Source organism: Macrobrachium rosenbergii, chromosome 3 (genome assembly GCF_040412425.1).
Source record: "Macrobrachium rosenbergii isolate ZJJX-2024 chromosome 3, ASM4041242v1, whole genome shotgun sequence".
Classification (NCBI taxonomy): domain Eukaryota; kingdom Metazoa; phylum Arthropoda; class Malacostraca; order Decapoda; family Palaemonidae; genus Macrobrachium; species Macrobrachium rosenbergii.
Window position 1 is genome coordinate 56,882,558 of NC_089743.1, and position 19,162 is coordinate 56,901,719.

Sequence of the window (19,162 nt, forward strand, 5' to 3'; positions counted from 1 at the left end):
AAAATAAAACAGTGTACTTCACTGAAAGTCTGAAATAACGACTACAAATCCAATCAAAGCTACTGCAAATGGCCATGGTGTTGATACTATGGTGGCAGAAATGAATTGTCGACCGGCTGCCTTGTTGTTCCCGTGTTCCCTGTAGAGCACGGGGTTGTCATCTAGGTAAAATAATTAAAAAAGTGTACTGCGAAATTCAAAAAGTTCTGGCACAAGGTAGAATACTTAGCTATGTAATTACAGGTACTGTAGTCCCCAGTTTAAGACGGAGGTTCCGTTTTTACGCCGCGTCGTGAACCAAAAATCGTTGTAAACAAAAAAATCGTCAAAAACATCAAAAATCCTAAGAAAACCTTACTTTTAATGCTTTGGGCGTATTGAAAATTATGTAAACTACAATTTTATTGAGTTTTTCATCAAAAAACCTCCAAATTTGGATTATTCTGCCGTTTTGGAGCCATATTTCTTCCGTTGGATCAGCATACAAAACATCATAACCCCGGAACATGCGTCATAAACTGGAAATAATTTCTAATGAATATATTTGAAAAGTTTCGTAACCTCAGAACGTCGTAAGTTGGACCCGTCGTAAACCAGGGACTGCCTGTACTTGGTTAAGTTACTTATACAGGTAGTCCCCCGTTATCAGTGGGGTTCCGTTTCTGAGGGTGTGATGATGACTGAAAATTGCCGCTAACCAAAAATCAGCTATTTCAGCACTTTTTCTGCGATTTTCCAGGGTTATTGGCGCCGAAAAGCACCGATTTTCGGTTATCGGCGCCTCTGTTAGGTATGTATAGTCGCCAATACCAAATTATCGGCGCCGATAAGTGGAAATCGGCGATTTTCGGCGCCGAAAATTGCCAATTTTCATCGCTAGACAAGCTCCATAAAACCGAATCGCTGTTAACAGAGCCCGCCGTTAACCGGGGACTGCCTGTATAAAACAATGAATTACAAAGAGAAAAAACAGCTCACAATACTCACTCTCATCTTTTAAGATGTGTTGTAGAAGCTCATAAGTCTCCTGTCGTAAGAGAAGTTTCCGTACACCCGGAAGTGGATCAATAATATATACCTCAGGATGATTTGCAGTGTAGTTTTCTAACATTTTAACGGCAGATACAGCCTAGAATACAGTACATCAAATCATGGCTGAACATTAAAAGGAAAAACATTTTAGAATTTTGGTACCCTTCAAATTTTCAATGAACATAATTATTAGACACTACAGCTCTCACACTGCTATACATCAATAATTAGGCACAAATTACACTAGTACACACTATTCTTACGATTAATGAATATCAATGATGCTAGGATACAACTGGTACACTTAATTGTTGCCCACAATTTCTCTATAGTACACAATTTTCGGTGCAAAAGTAAATTACACCCAACGCAAAAGTAAATTACATTCAACTCATAAAAGATTTTTAGACACGGCTAATTAAAAATTATTGCCATTCGACATCTTTCAACTATCCAAGCCCACTTTGAGGGATACTGCTTACATCATGGCCTGGATGCAGTTTCCTAGTGTTTTTTCACTCCTTATAAAAATGTCATGTTCCAAACATTAAAAACAACATAAAATCATCCTATATTCCCAATCATTTCAGTTCTCACCACTACTGAATTATCATCATCATCATCATTATTCTCCTACCACTTCAGTCTTGACCCTACTGAGTGGGGAATTATCATTATCATTACTTGGCAGCCTCTTAGTGCAACTATGTTAAATGAAACTGCTGTATCAACTGTATTTAAGTTTTTTTATATAACTGAATGCAGTGATACATCAGTTTTATTTAACATACTGTTAAAAAATTACAATACATATGGTTCAATATCAAAAACCCTTTCGTGTATACTTAAACTGTTTAATAAAACAGAAATGCATTTTATGCTCTCCTTAGTTTCTTTCTACTGACTGGTTTTGCCCTTGCTGAAATGGTGGAAATTTATTCTAATTCAACCGACAGGCTGAGTACGGATATGTTAGTCAAATTATATTTTTATTACAAGTAATAAAGGCACTGTACAGTATGAAGATAGACAACTCCAATGACTGGGTAATTTCTGACAGCTTAAGTAACACCAGTGTTAATCATTTAATTAAATATTTCTTTAAATCAAGCATATTCCCTATGTTCCTCCAATATTCAATGGAGTCCAAAAATTAACAAACTATTTCTGTACATTATCTTCCACCAAATCAATGAAGTTTGCTTACCCTAGACAAAACCCTTAATGATTAATGGCAACTATAATAAAACAATAAGGATACAGTATCCAAAAGGGATTTCCAGGCTTAAAATTTCTTATCACTGGTTTAACTAAAAAAAATGTTAAAGTCTGATGAATAAAGCATTTCTGATGTAAGCACTATTTATCTAATTATTAACATTTTTAACTCAAGATAGAACAATATTGTCTTAAATATTCTACAAGATGAAACTGAAACAACCAAGCTTTTAGTAGCCCAGACTACCTTAACCTGAAGAAATTTGTAATGAGGTCACTGTGTGAGGGATTATGTCAAATACAGTTAATATTTACAAAGACAAATTTGACTTTACCTTAGGATCATCACTAAGAGCCTGAGCATAAAGGGCAGTTACTTTGTGAAGAATCATGTGGAAAGGTCCCTGATCTTCAAGTGGGCTGCTCATATCCAACTGAAACAATTAGAGAGATTGAGAGCCACCAATAATTTATACCAATTATCTCTCCTCCGTGTAATTTCAATGTGGAGAGGGTGGGAAGAGCATTATATAATGAATTAAGTATTTAAAAAATAAATCTTAAATTACTTAATTATATTTTTTAAATGAAACACCTCTCCATTATATAGCCCTAATACTAATACATAATTAAATATAGCCAATAGTATTTCCTTACCTATATACAAAAATCCATATGCTATGTCTGCAGCCATAAGGATTGTACATCAGGTAGAAAACCTAATTATCAAGTGTTTGAGGTCTCATGGAGGATATGATCTTAAATTGTAAAAGGCAAGGTGGGGAAGGAGTCCTGTGCCATGACTTCATAGAGTAATGATGGATATACAACCTAAAGTACCCAAAGATAAGAAGGTACCCTCCTATATATATGCACTACATACTTCCAAGCATCCCATAACTCAACTAGATTTCTAACTAACATAAAGGCATGCAAGTATTACTATTTTGACTGGGATAGTGCTTCCCCTACATGAACTAGGGGCGCTTAAGCTCTACATGAATCTTATCGCAACTTAACATCCCTTAAGAAATTCAGTGTAAAAAACACTTTCATTGAAATTAGATGATGTAGCAAATTCACAAACATCGTGCAACTGGACCTGCAAGGAAGGCACATAGGTAAAGCTCTGTAGCAAATGTGTGTCCTTAAGAAAGAACCTAAAAATTGGGACATTGTTTTTAACATTCATAAAAATGCCTATAGCCTGAAATAAATATAATGATTTCTTATTGAGCAAAGAAAAGCATCTTTCTGGAGTGTCGCATTATGGCTTGAAGCATGGGTGGGCTCCAACATTTCACTCTCTAATGTAACCTCCCTATTGCTTTCTTCCCCTATCTGTTGGGACCCTTTTCAAAGAGTGTGTTTTCATACAACTCATTGTATGAGCCCGACAACAGAATTGCACAATATATACTGTTCTTTAAAAAGGGGGATCTGGGAAACAATATCCTTGAGAGTTTCCTCTTCCTTAGCCAATGAAAGCTTGGTGTGAGTCAGAGCCACACAAGCCTACAGTAACTACTAAAGGACCCCTCCATTGCATCAGCACACCTTTCAAAGCAAACAAGACTCTTACCAGGGGAAAGAAAATCATGTATTGCAAGAAAAGGAAGAGGTACAGTCCCATAGGATTTGCATGGTTGGGGTTGTCTTCTACAGCATAACATGCAGTGGAAGTCCTCCTCTAGGGGGGTGACAGTATAATTCACAACGGGCTAAAGTAGTTTTTTCCAAAACCCAGACCCCTTTTTAAAAGGGGACCATAGAGAAAGATGGCTTTATTTGCCACCAGTTCTTCAGAATTCCCAAGAAGCATTCCTCTGAACATAGGGTGACCCTTGACCTGACAAATTTGAACAAACATGTTGTTTGCATAAATTTTTATATATGCTGTACTTATTTTATGAGAGCTCAGGAATGAAGGATTTTAACTGGTGGCCTACCTGGATGATTGGCTGATCTGGGGAGCCACCAGAGAAGAATGCTGACGAAACCTGATATTGGTAGTTGACAGACTCCAGTCAAAAGGTTTCCTAATAGGAACAAGTCCCACCTTACCTCCAGCAGACTTTTTCTGAGGCTGGAACTTTGTTGGGCTACTCTTTGCAGCCAGCTGTCTCTTCCCAAAGCAGTCAAACCAGAATAAAGAAGGACTTAATAGATTCCTTGCACAGCCCAGCTTTTCCAAACGACAATTGGAACGAAGTCTGGGCCTGTTACAGTTTGGGTCCATGGTACATTTAATCCTGAGATTGTGGCTATAGAATTTATTGAACAGTCCTGTTCACGAACAAATCAGATTATGGACCAGATGTTCGAAAATTTTTTGTTCCGGTTCACAAACCGTGCTTCAGGCTGCAAACACAAACATCCCCCAAAAGGTCCATTGAAAGCGCCCCAATTTTTTTAGTGGAGGATGGAGCATCATCATAAGTATAGCAGTCGATGAAATGAGAGAGAGAGAGAGAGACCATTACCCAGTTAGGCTGTTACACCAATATATCAATTTGCAATAGTCAAATGATAGTTGTACTGAGAATAATGATAGTCTTAATAAAACTGTTGTTTTATTGTATCTAATCGTATTGCACGTATTATTGTCATATCGTATTACAAAATATGAACGGTGTGATCATGTGCCATTTGCATTCTGGTTTTGCTTACATTATTATTAAAATAATCAACTAACTGCATTTTACCAACATCATCACTGTCTTTAGTTGCCGAATGAAACTTAATTCACAGAGATGTTTCTTTTGTAAATTATCAAATCTGGGTTAAAAAATTACAACTATATTATTTATATATGCAGTAAATTAAATGAAGTACATGTGTGATTTTGTCAGTTTCAGGTGTTGTTTTTGCTGCCAAATCATTTTGGAGTCTGCTCATTATTCATTTCTTTAGCCACAGCTATAATACCTGCTGTTTGAAGTTAATGGGATACTTTCTTAACACCTCCATTCCGTGACAGATGAATAAAATTTATTTGATTTTTAATTATGGAATTACTTAGTTCAAAAGTCCACGGAGTGGAGGGAAGGCAGGCCTAGAGAGGTTTGGGCAGGTGGCAGGAGAAGTATCAGAAAGTAAGGCCTTAATGTCTTGAGAGTGTAAGAATGCATGCAAGAAAAGGTGAAAGGCGCATTGTGTGGATTGAAATTCGAGGCGCCATTGGTGAGTTCTGCGTAGATGAAAGAAGTACCTGGCGTAGTGAAGCTTTACTACCCAACAGGTGGTCCATTCTACGATTAACCATTAAAGCGGGAATGGAAATTACTGCCGTATTTTTTTTTTTTTTTTTTTGACCACCCTTTTACAGGAAGAGGCTAAACTTACACACACACACACACCCACACCCACAACACACACACACACACACATAAAACACACACACACACACATATATATATATATATATATATATATATATATATATATATATATATATATATATATATATATATATATATATATATATATATATTATATACAAGATACAAATATATGTATTTTAATTGCTGCCGTGAGGACAGCGTGACGGACAAGACTTAGTATGCCCTTGCTCTGGCGCGAAACCAAATTGCTGTGAGATCACTCTATCACCATAATATAAAATTAAAAAACTTTCTTCAAAATTAAAAAGATTGTAGGTACTCCTAAACCAACAAACATAGTACCTACAGACGACGCAACCAAACTCAATTTCCAACTTCAAGGAGAAAATGTTAGTCGGATAGGGTTGCCCCTCTTTCTCCCTCACCCACCACCGTGTCAGTAACTACTAAAGGCCCTAAGGTACTGCCATTGTCAAAATCTGTCTTCAATTCTGACAAGTAATGCGATGCGAAGATCGACTTATCGCCAAATGTAGAATTCACAATCTTTTGCACTGAGAGATTGTGCACAGAAAACTAAAGTAGCTGGCTCTTATCTCATGTGCTCTCACTTTCAGAGTTCCGTGTCTGAGTCTGACCATTCCACATGGGCTTCTGGAAATATCTCTTAGAAGAAAGCAAGAGCATTCTTAGAAAGTGGTCTTGTGGGTTCTCACAGAACACCACAAGTTCTCCGAAGAGCCCCTGATACACTTTGTTCGGTGAATATAGAACTTTAAGGCTCTCACCGGGCAGCAATCTCTCTTGTTCTCCTTCTCCCACAAGATCTGAAAGGCTCTTAATGCTGAAAGACCTCGGCCATGGTCTGGACGCATCTTCGTTCTTCGCTAAGAACCTAAGAGAGGAAGAACATACAGCTTTTCCTTGAGAGAAACCAATAGTTTGTCCAGGCAGAACCTCACTCACCCTCCTGGCTGATGCAGTGCTACTAGAAAAATAGTTTCTTAGTCAAATTTCTCAACCTTGAGACATTTGCCAAGGTTAATTGATCTGAACAAATCCATTTAAACGATGTCCAAATTCCATGCTATTTGTTTGAACTTTCGTCCTTGAGTATTAAAAGACTTAAGTAAATCTGTTAGATCTGATTGTTAGAGATGTCACAGACCTCTGTGTAAATACGTGAGCATTGATCGATACCCCCTTAATTGTGCTCAAAGACAAATCCTTTTCCTTATAAAGGGATAGCAAGAACTTCGCTATTTGATTTAGAGAGTTTTAGGGGCAAACTCCATGTCTATTGCACCAGTCTCTAAGCTGATTCCCATCTTGCCTGGTATACTGCGTCGAAGACTTTCTTCTGGGTCGCGCAATGGCGTGCAACCTCCTTTGAAAAACCTCTCTTCCTGAGAATTAAGCTCGACAGTCTGCAGGCGACAAACCGTGAGCGGACAAGTTCTGATGGAACCTCTGGGAAGTGGGGCTGTCTGAGTAGATCTTTCCTCGGCCAGGGAGGTTCCTCGGAGAAAATCTGCGGAGGAGGAGAAGATCTGGGAACCACTCCTCGATGGCCAGAAAGGCGATTAGTGTCATCTTGGTGTTCTTGTGGTTCCTGAACTTTTCCAAGACCTTCCACAATGTTTGAGAAAGGTGAAAAAGCATAAAAAAGTTCTAGAGCAATCAACTCATTGTCATTGCATCCACCCAAAGTGCCTTGTCGTCCGGATCTGAGAGCAATATACAGGGCGTTTTGTTCTGTCTGTTGCAAACAGGTCTGGCGGACAACCCACAGATTCCACAACTGTTGCAACCTGCGGATGTAGGTCCATTCCGTGGGCAAGACTTGATTCTTCCTGCTTAAAAGATCCGCTGTTACATTCCTCTCGCCTTTTATGAACCTGGTCAATGGCGTGACCTCGGTTACGTTCTCTTCCAACCATTCTAAAAGTTCCTTGGTCGTCTGATACAGGGAGAAGGAATGAGTGCCCCCCTGCCTTTTGATATAAGCAAGAGCTGTCGTGTTGTCCGACTGAACTAGAATTACCTTGCCTTTTACCTCTTGTTGAAATTGCATCAGGGCTAGATGTACCGCTTTCAGTTCTTTCACATTTATGTGCAGTTCTTTCTGTTCTTCCTGCCACAGGCCCGAACATTCCTTGTTGTCTAAAGTCGCTCCCCACCCCTGATCGAGCGTCTGACAAGAGTGTGAGGTCTGGGTTTTGGATAAAAAGAGAAATTCCCTCCTCTAGTCTTTCTCTTGAATTCCACCAGAACAGCTCCTTCTTGATCTGATCTGAGATCTTGAAAAGAAAGGAATCCGGATGGGTTTTGCGTGGCCATTGGCTTTGTAGATAAAACTGCAGAGGCCTCATCTTGAGTCTCCCCAGTTTCTGAACTGCTCCGCTCCGGCCCTGGGTCCCCAGCAAGCTCATCCACTGGTTGGCTGAGCAAACCTCGCGATGTAGAAAGTCGTCTATCATGCTTAGACAAGACTCTACTCTCCATATTGATGGAGAAGCCCGAAAAGTCAGAGAGTCCATTCTCACTCCCAAATAAACCATCTGTTGTGATGGTGAGAGGGACGATTTCGGAACATTGACTAGTAGACCTAGTTCCTTTGCAGAATAATGTCTTCATTAGGTCCTCCACACACATTTGGCTTTGGAGTGTGCTTTCCAGAAGCCAGTCGTCGAATACATTGACATCCTTATTCCTGCAAGTGAAGATTCTTACGCCACCCGTTGACAGAACTCTTGTAAACACTTGAAGGTGCAGTTGACAATCACGAAACAAGAGCTCTGAACTGGAAAACTTTGCCTTCAGAAAACAAACCTCAAGAACTGCTTGGGATTCTGATGGATTGGAGCATTGAAGTCTGCATCCCCTGGAGAATCTCGAGGACCATCCAGTACGCCCGATTGAAAGATGCAACACCCGACTCTGTCGTTTCCGCCAATTTCGTCTTCTTTACGAAAACGTTCAATGCGCTCACGTCTAGAACCGGCCTCCAACCTCCCGACGCCTTCGAAACTAAAAAGAGGCGGTTGTAAAACCCCGGAGAGCATGGGGTCGGCACTAATTCGATGGCTTGTTTCCTTAGTAGTGCTTCTACTTCTTCTCGAAGGGCGCAAAACTTCTGAGAGTCGTTGGAATATGTGGCGACTGGGGCGTCGACAGAGGGCTTTGTTGGAATGGGATGGAGTACCATTCCCGGATCACCTGTAGGTCAAGGATCTTAGTGACCTTTTGCCCGAGCTTCCGAGCGACTACAGGTCTGGCACCTACTGCTATGTGGAGGACAGCACACTCATTTCTTTTGTTGAAGGTGGAAGGTCGAGTAGAAGATTTTCCTTTCCCATGAAACTTGGAAAAGGGCCGAGAAGCAGACTTGCCCCTGAACGTCTTGGAAGTGTCCGAAAACACCGAAGTTTTGGCGGAAGTAGCTACAGGAGTAGTCTTCTTGAGCTGCTGACTGAGCCAACAGGTCCTGTGTTGCGCTTTGTGCTTGAGCTTCAGCAGTCTCTCGAACTAATTCCTTCGGGAACAAGTGGTCCTTCGACAAAGGGGCAAAGAGGAGAGCAGACCTCTGGCTGCGGGAAACACCCTTCGCCAAAAAAGAGCACCAGAGTTGTCGTTTCTTCAGAACTCCGGTTGCAAAAACCGAAGTTAGCTCCAAGGCACTATCGCATACCCCTTGTCTGCTTTGATGGAAACTACAGTGAAATCCGTCAACTGCGCATCCGAAAGTCGAATTCTTTGACTTTCCCTAGCCAGAACTGCATCACCCCTGACCACTCCAAGGAAACTGATGACCTCCACAACAGCGAAAATACTCTTGAGAAGATGATCCAACTCCGACTGCGTGAAAAGATCTTCACTGATTGAAGAGCTGTGTGACTTGAATCCCAGGCTGGAGAAGTCCCATGAGCGGAGGCAGACACACCCAAGAAAAGCGTTCTCAGTCATTACCACATGCGGCTGTTTGATGAGCCAATCTGGAGGGTGGAACACAAAACATACTCTTGCCTTGCTCTCTCTTGTCTGAGAGCCAGGAATTAATTTTCTTGATAGCCTTCTTGGCCGAAATCGCCAAAACTAGGCGTGTAAAAGGAGCTGGATCCGAGGCGTTATCCCTCTTAAACTGCGATCTAGGAGATGCTGGAGTCGAGAAGGCTTAAAGAACCCCAAAGTTCTCCACGAAAAACTTGAGTAACTCCTTATAACCCGAAGATTTTTCCTTGATTCCTGGAAAGTCCTCTTCTATTTCTACATCTTCTTCATTTTCTTCTTCTACAGAAGACACAGGAGACAATTGGTGTACAGGAACAGTTTCCTGACGAAATGTAGATCGCCGCGGAATCTAAAGTCTTTGCGTCATGCCAGTAATGGCGCCCGAATCCGTCCCGGAGTGTGTAGCGCCCGCGTAAGCTGAAGTGGCGCCGCGCCATGCTGAAGTGGCGCCAAGCCACGCTGAAGTGGCGCTTCGCCAACCGAACGTGGCGAATCCGGAGCCAGAGAAGAATGCTGAAGCGCCTGGTTGAGCCTCTTCATTGGTGCATGCGAAGTGGGAGGCTCTTGAGTCAAGACTTGTGGCGCATTCGAAGGAAGTGTCTCCGCAACAGGTGCTCCCGAAGCAGCACGAGCGCCACAAAAGAACTGAATAAGATCCGTCAATTTGTCCGTGACTTGAGCGACAAAACGGGGATCTTGTTGACCCGACCAGTAGGAGGAGGCACTATCTCGCGATGAGGCTGGGCCGAGACGACGCTCCTGGTGCAGGCTCACGCTTATTACTAGCAGCCAAATGCAGCGTAGAGTTCGCTTCGGCGAGGGGCTGATCCACTGAAGAGGAGGAAAAGCTTCAGAGATCCTCCCGAAGCTACAGCCGGCTTAGGATCCGTCCGCGATCTTTCCTTAGGAATCGCTGCAGGAGAGCGGTCTGCGAGACCTCTTGAAAGGCGAGAAGAATGACGCCACTTCGAGGAGGAGTCAAGAATCATCACCACTTCCAGAAGACACATCCCCAGCAGCGCCTTTTCTATGGCGTGTGGAAGCCTCCTGGGAATGCCCACAGCAGGAATACTTGAGGGGTGACTGTTCGAGAGCAAGCCCACTCGCCTCCTTTCTGGTTTTCAAACATTTTCCCTCTCCTGAACCAGGGAGTCGACAGAGAGTCTGAACCTGGGAGAGCAGTGGGCAGAACGAACCTCACTCCACTAACACTTCACTTCGAGAGCCAACTTTTCAATGACGGCCCATCGTCTGGATGGCTAAAGCACTGCTGAAAATTTAGAGTCCATCTGGACTTTTAACTCTGACGGTGATAGGATTGGGATCAACAGAATTCGGGACAAAGGAGGATTAATAGGAGAGGTTAACAGATTGAATTACCTGCCCTACAGACTTAGCAGATGATGACCTCTACGAAGCTTTCCTAACTCTGTCCTTTTCTAACTTCCGTAGATATTTCTCTAAGGCTGACCATTCATCCGTTGTTAGATGCATACATTCCTCACATGTATTCTCTGAATTACAAAATTTACCTCTACATGAAGAGCAAACTGAATGGGGTCGATAATAACCTTAGGCAAACAGGTCCTAGCCTAAAAACACAATATCTATACTGAGAACCAGAATCAGACATATTGTACAAGAATTAATTCAGGTGACCACAAATTGCAAAGTACTAGCTAGCAAAAACCACAAAGAAATACTTAAGTATAAATTGCAGACAAAAATTCAACCACAAAACAGAGACCGTGTTGCGGTCTCTCGACGAAAAACAATGGGTTCTAGAACATTGTTGGGATAGTTCCTTGTTACCTATGGGGCTGGTAGAGAGAGGGGATCACCCTAGGTGTTTATAAGCTAGCGCGATTTAAAATTCTGCCCGTAGCGTCCAGAGGCGACAGCTATATGTAACTACCAGGTAGAATCAGTAAAAAAGCAAGTTTTTAACAAGGCAACTGTAATGCAACTCTTAGTAAAATTGTGTTAGTTACAGTAACTAACATCAACAAACAGCTGTTTATCAATATAAACTGCAGGACAGTAAAAGCTTTAGCATAATTTTTAGAGATGAAAGCAATGTAAATTAATAAATAAACAGTAACGATAACTCAAGGGATGCTGGTAAGCAAATGGTGTATCCACTAAGAGTGCCTGGTTTGAAAAAATAGCTTGGAGCTCGATCCGGAGGCAAAAACCCTCAAATCGATATTTCTATTTCGAGCCAATATATCCTTAAGTATGACACTGTATACCACGGTCCGTTATCTCAGTGTGCTATGGTATTTATATATGATTAAGGTTATTTTAATTTAAGTCTATATTCTTTGTCCCTGAAAAACAAATTGGAAAAATCAGTGTTTCGGAGCTTTGAACAAATTATTTAAATTTATGTTACTTTAAATGGGAAAAATTGATTCAGGTCAGGAACATTTCAGGTCATGAACTGCATCCTCAAACGAACTAAGTTCATGAACCAAGGTATAACTGTATACTGAAAATGGAGTCTGTAAGTGAAATAATATTTCATTGATATTTTGCTGCTTACATTAATATTAATATTTGAAAATAAGTGAATATTTTTTTAAAATAAGTACAGGCAGTCTCCAGTTATCGGTGTATCTGGTTTTATGGTGCTTGTCTAGTGACAACGATAACCGGATTTTCGACACTGATTCTCGGTTATCGGCACTGATCTCCAGTTATTGGCGCTGATCCACGTTCATTGGCGCCGACAACCGGGGATCGGTGCTATTATCGCCAATTTTCGGTTGTCGGCAATTTTTGGTTATCATCACGCTGTCGGGAACAGAATCCCGGCCAATAGCTGGGGACTTCCTGTAAATCATTTTTTATCATAAAAAATTTATTTAGTCATGAAAATAAGAAAAATAATTAGCATATATTTTAATATGCTCTACTATCATCCTAAAAGACGTTAATATCATTTCAAAGTCATGTTACAACATTACCCTTAAAAATATATGACATACAGCTATGTGTGAAAACTAATCAAGTTTCCCTACATTAATAATTATTTGAAAATTAGTAAAATTTTTAATCATAAAAATATATTTATAGTAGTCACAAAAATAACATGAAAATACAATAAATAGGGAATATTGCTCTACGGGAAAAAAAATGCAAATTAGTGACTTTTCCATAATTTTATATATATAGAGTATATATATATACAATATACAATATATACAATATATACAATATATATATATATATATATATATATATATATATATATATATATATATATATATATATATATATATATATATATATATATATATATATATATTCATGATATGTGGCTTAGGTTCAATCCCATTGACCAGTCAGAGGCGGGAAACTTTGCTATCCGTGTAGACATCCCGGGATTAAGTATGTAATCAACGGATAGGTTTGCTGAAAGCAAATGGATGTTACAGACTAATACACACATAAACAAAGCCACTCCAACATCTTCTAAAAACATAACAGACACCTCACACATCTCGAACTGTCGGACTACCCGCCCAGTTCTCCTCGTGCTGCTGGGAGAAAGGGAGCCGGGTTTCGGTAATACATGTACACGTTCGGTACCGGGTCTAAGCGATGTCAGGCAGCCGCGGCAGCCGTCGAGGTTACGGCCTACCCCACCGCCAAATCAAAGTCCTTCAAAGAAGGCACCGTGCTTACCCCATATATATAAAAATGGGTATAAAAGCATGTTAAAACGAAGAAGAAGAATACACATATAGTATACATATATATGTATATATGATTACAGTATATTTCTTGAAACCTTTGCCTAATATTTTGTGGCAAGTTTCAATTCTTTTCTCTATACTTTTCAGCATGTTGTATATCTTTTATCTTTTTTATGTTACTGTTGCAATATTTTTGATCACCAGGTCTTATCTCCTCTTTTATCATGTTTCCATTTATTCTGGTCAGCTCCTGAATAACTGGTTCCTTAGCTTCTTTTGCAAGTTGCTCATTATTCTTCACAGCCCCTCACCTCTTACATTACTAATTCTACCCAGTGCTGTCCTAACCTCCTAAGGCATCTCTGTCACATCAACCTCCTAATGTTCATATCAACTTACTCATTCAATAGACTTTCTATTTTCCAGTAATTTCTATTTTTCAATCTTACTTTCTCTGGTTTCATCCTTTATGCACTTTGCCACTTCTGCATCAAGTCTTCCCTACCTGGATTAAACAGCTTTCTTCTTTTAACTGTCCTTTATATGTTTTGATTTCACCACCATGTGTCTCCCATTTACTGTATACTATCCCAATACTTTTTCAGCTAAGTTTTGTTTGCCTCACTGCAGCAGTCTCTACCTCCACTTTTTAAATTCAGTATACAGGTATATTTGTTGACATTTATGATCCTCTTTAGCGTCTTCATTCATTTCCATACTTTTATTATCTTGATGACTGTCTGTCTCATCTCTATTTCCCTCACTCTCAACTTAGCATGCAGCCATCATGTTGTCTTGAGAATGCCTCTCCTGGCATAAGTGTTATATATGCAGTGTCCTTTTGGCCTAAGCTGCACTCTTCATGCCTTTTACTTTCCACCACCTCCCTGTGGTTTCTTCCTATTTAACTCTGCAACTTTTTTAAGTGCCCACCTCTTGTCCATGAACAAATCTTATAGGAAACCCCTACAAGTCTATCAGTGTGATTTAGTGATCTCAAAATCATTAAAATTATAATAAATGACCTTTTATTCAAGCAACAATGACTTTTATATCTGACAAATTTAATCCAGCATCACCAAAATATAGAGAGATTACCTGATGATTGGGGATTACATCGTCACAGCACTTTCTTGTATGACTTACAGTACTACTTGTTGCTGTTATGAAAGTAATGACATTGGATCTGACTTCAGAACTGAATACAGTACAAGATGCTAGATTAACGTGTTAGAGTATCTGAAATGACCAGTGGCACTTCATCCTGGCTCATTCAGTAAGATATCAAGAACAGTATAAATTTGAAATGACCAGTGGCACTTCATCCTGGCTCATTCAGTAAGATATCAAGAACAGTATAATTTATGTTTAAAAATGTCAGGTAGAGAATTCCTTAGTATACAAGCAATGAGTGTAAAGGGCGACTGTTCAACCTTTTCTGCCATTCAATTACTATTGCTGCATGTCATCTGATGAAGATAAAAAAACAAGGAGAGAGAGAGAGAGAGAGAGAGAGAGAGAGAGAGAGAGAGAGAGAGAGAGAGAGACTAGTCCTTCTAAGGTGACACCTTTAAAAAATTAAAAATAATAAATCACAAATGCATCAATCATTTTATCTAATCTTTTCTTAAATAGGTCAGTAGTGGTACTAATTGTAGCCTCAACTGATAGTACTATATGTTAAAAATTAATGCTATCTTATTTAGCCTGCAGTCTACAACTGACCACTATAGCTTAAACATTTCCATTAAGCGACCTCTTTATTAACATTTTTATGACTAATGCAAAATAAGGCGTTCTCGTCCCATTTCATATCTAAGGTGTTTAACTGATGGTATTAGTTTGGTTGCTCTTGCCTGTACTGTGGTGTCTAAGTACAGTACCAAATTGTATAGGACTGATGTCTCTTTTTGCTCCTAAAAGCAAATTGCAATTTAATGCATCCTAGTATTTAGGACTGATGTCTCTTTTTGCTCCTAAAAGCAAATTGCAATTTAATGCATCCTAGTATTTAGGACTTATGTCTCTTTTTGCTCCTAAAAGCAAATTGCCATTTAATGCATCCTAGTATTGTCTCAGTTTTTCTTAGAAGGTTGAAAGTAAGTAGTACTCATGATATTTCTTATGACAGCATTTCCCGACATGCCAAATACTTCATACTTTGCATACTTGTTTTCATAACCAATATGCACAACTGCATTTACCCATATGTATGGCATCTGTCATTTTACAGAAAATTCATCTATTTTCTCCACATCTTGCAACTGTTTTACTGTTATACAGTATCTTTATCAACTGCAATACCCCTTATGATGCTCATTTTGCTAATCAGTCTTAGTCCTAAACATTTACGCAGACGAAGAAAAACAAAGACTGAAGCAACAAAGTCTAAGGCACACCACTCGTGACATTTTGCCAATGAGCGGATATCTCATTCATAACAACTATGCTTTCTTGCTATTTAACCAGTCTTCCATCCAATCTCCTTCTTTATCTATTAAGCCTAGACTCCTTGCTTTTGCCATTATCTTTTATATGGTACATTGTCAATGCCTTTTGGAAATACACTGCTTACTGGTATTTCAAATTCTCTTTTATCATACATACCAAAATATGTCATGGGAGAAGTCTAAAAGCCTGGTTAAGCTTAATTCTTCCTTATGAAATCCATGTTGGCCATCTAGAATGAGCGTGTGACTAAAAGTCTCTTTATATCATCTGCAATGTTAATAATCTAGTATCTTCCCAGGAACTGAAGTCAGGCTGATAGACCTTTAGTAACTTCAACCTTAGAACCCATCTTGGGTAATGTTGAATTACTTTGACGTTTCCAGTCCTTCACTGTTTTTCGTTTTCTTTGTTCCATTACCCTATGGTGGAATCCATCCCGACCGAGATTTACTTCAGTTTTCACTTTTTACTACTGCTGCTTTTATTCTTATTTTCCATAACATAAAAGTATCTTACTGGGACATTACTTCTGATATGTCTTCCTTAGACGACACACTATGCATTACAGGTAATAATACTGCCATCTCGATCTTTTAAAGGCCCTATTTTGCTGTTCACATTTGCAAAAAAGACAAAATTTTATGTAATTCGTATTTTTCCTAACATACAAACATGAGGTCTTTACATATGAGATTTACTTTCAGCACGAGCTGCAGCCAGCCGTTTAACTTAAAACAAGGTGGCTATTGGTAGTTGGCTACTGACAGAAGGGGAGGGCAGAATGAGGGGTGGCTAGAGGTGGGCCATTTACGTAAAGACCTTAAGTTTGTATGTTAGGAAAAATAAAAATTACTTAAAAATTTGTCATTTGTTCCTACACGTATGCAAGCTCTCGGCCTTTACATATGGGAGACTTACTCCTTGGTAGAGGGGTTCTGAACAAATCTCTGAACTGACTGGCAGTTCGCCTCACCTAGGGCCCCTTTCCTGGTCATGTAAGATCAAAGGAAGGTCACCCATACCTCTGATCTGTTGAACATGTGTGATGTTCAACTTCCAGACTTCTGGGCCTTTGAATAAATGGAAGGTTAAGCCACTGATTTGAAGATAGGCTTGGATGAACCCATACTGTTGGGGACAATAAAGCTTAAGATAATCAATGGGTCTGTTTATTGACAGTCCCTCTCTCCCCTTGCTAGAGAGAGGGTAGGAGTTGCATCTATTAATCCAAAAAGAGCTAGACTACAGACAGAATACTCGGTCATCTATAACAGCCGCATGCACGCCTGTCCAGCAGTTTGCTAACCGTCCCTGAGAAGGGTATTAAAGAGAAGGTAGGAGGCCAGTCCCACACACACCACCTCTTTGCAGCCATGTACCTTAAGCGAGATGTTATCTGTCCTCAAGAGCTGGGTGATCTACATGAATGTTGAGCAGCCACCAAGAGCCCAAGGAAAAGAGTCTGGGGCAGACCAATGTCCCTGACCTTATGAAAAATTGCCCGGAATTTGTTTTCCACCATGCCAGCTGTGGAGTACGTCCGTTTGATCATACACAAAGTCAGAAGAAATGGAGTTCCGAGACACCACTGCTTGGCTGAGTCAGAACCAAAAACAAGTTGTCAGCACTAGTTTGGAGGTGAAGTCTTAAGTGGTAAAGCAAAAGGCTTTCAGGAACTTGGTAGCCTTTACGGTCCTTTTTTGGGCACTTGGTAGCCTTTAGGGTCCTTAGAAATGGAATACTGTAGTTATATACTGTTGATCTTGCAATGAATTAGGCAGAACGACAGGATGTCGTAGGCCCAAGACTTGAATCATGGAGGCAGAAGATGTCTCCGAAACGCCAACAGCATCTTAAGTTCCTAGGTCACTCATCCAAGTATGTACTGACTAGCCTCATCATTCCTAACCATGGATGCAAAAGACGACTCCTAGAAGTCAGCAGCATCCGGTGTTCCCAGGAAGTCACCTATCCAAATACTGACTAGACCCAATTGTTGCTACCGGATGAGAAGAAACATTTTCAATGGAATGGTCGATGGCTTGGACACTGCATTTATTTACAGGCAGTCCCCGGTTATCGGCGGGGGTTCCGTTCTGAGGGTGTGATGATACCGAAAATCAGCAATTTTCAGGGCTTTCTCGGCGATTTTCGGGGCTTTTCGGCGCCAATAAGTACCAATTTTCAGTTATCGGCACCTCTGTTAGGCATGTATTGGTCCAATACCCAATTATCAGCACTGATAAGTGGAAATCGGCAGTTTTTGGCGCTGAAAATTGCTGATTTTCGTCACTACACAAGCGCAATAAAACCGGATCGCCGTTAACCGAGCCCGCCATTAACCGGGGACTGCCTGTATTGGCGTAAAGTTCATTTTGATTTAAAGCCATATTTGCTCTGCATCTGCTTTCCTGCACTTATGTAATTTTTAGTCTCACTTCTTGACTTTCCATTATATGCTTTTTTTAAAGTTTTGTTTTATACAATATTTTTTCTTCTTTGAAAATGAGGTTTATATTTCAAATTGGGGAAATACTATGATTGCTCTTGTCTAATTTTTCTAACAAACATTACATACAGTTATAGCGGGATCCGGTTTTATGGGGCTTGTCTAGCAATGAAAATCGGCGATTTTTGGTGCCAAAAATCACCGATTTCCACTTATCGGCGCCGATCTCCAGTTCTTGGCGCTGATACCCGGTTATCACCGCCGATAAGCCCCGAAAATCGCTGGTTTTTGTTTACTGGCGATTTTCGCTTACTGCCACGCTGTTGGAACAGAACCCCCGCCAATAACCGGGAACTGCCTGTATCTTATTTCCTATGAGAAAATGGTAAATTTTTGAAGTAAATCCTACAGTGTATGCACTTAGACTGGCTATGAACTGACTTATATGGAGAGTAACCTGGTGGAGTTAGGGAAGAGAGGGGGGTTACTACGCTCTCCACCTACACCATTGTTCCTACAGCAGGAGATAAAAATGTAGCAGGGTGATTGTATGCCAAGGAAAAATGTAAATTAGTTTCAAAATTTGTCATGTGTTCCTACAAGAATATAAACACTACACTTTCCATTTATGGACACTCTGCCCCACAGCAAAAGCAGGCTGCCAAAGGGGTCTCAGTATGATGGAAAACTTCGTAGAAACAAACTTCAGGGAACCAGGGCCTTTTCCTAGGAAACGGTACCACAGGTCTGCCATTCTTTCCTATCTTCCAGTGGTGATGACCATAAGTGGGTGGTCTATTATCAAGTCATCACTCTTTGGAATTCATTCACTTCCAGAGCCTAAGTTGTACTGAATGGCCATAATATCTAAAGTAGTCAAAACTTTGCTTCTGGGGCTTGACAGTTATGGTAGCATAGACTCAAAAAGGATTTCCACCATCTTTTTTCAAAAATAC

General features: G+C 40.2%; 1 protein-coding gene across 6 annotated transcripts in view; it reads right to left on the bottom strand.

Moving 5' to 3' along the window:
• Positions 1–19,162, bottom strand: part of LOC136855906 (inositol-tetrakisphosphate 1-kinase-like) — a 146,590-nt gene that overhangs the window by 111,401 nt on the left and 16,027 nt on the right. For all 6 annotated transcript variants that reach the window (XM_067133386.1, XM_067133365.1, XM_067133376.1 and 3 more), the window contains 2 exons: positions 2,586–2,684; positions 988–1,129 (listed from right to left, as the gene is read on the bottom strand). In XM_067133386.1, the coding sequence (XP_066989487.1) occupies positions 988–1,129; positions 2,586–2,684 (241 nt within the window). The remainder of the gene's footprint in view (positions 1–987; positions 1,130–2,585; positions 2,685–19,162) is intronic.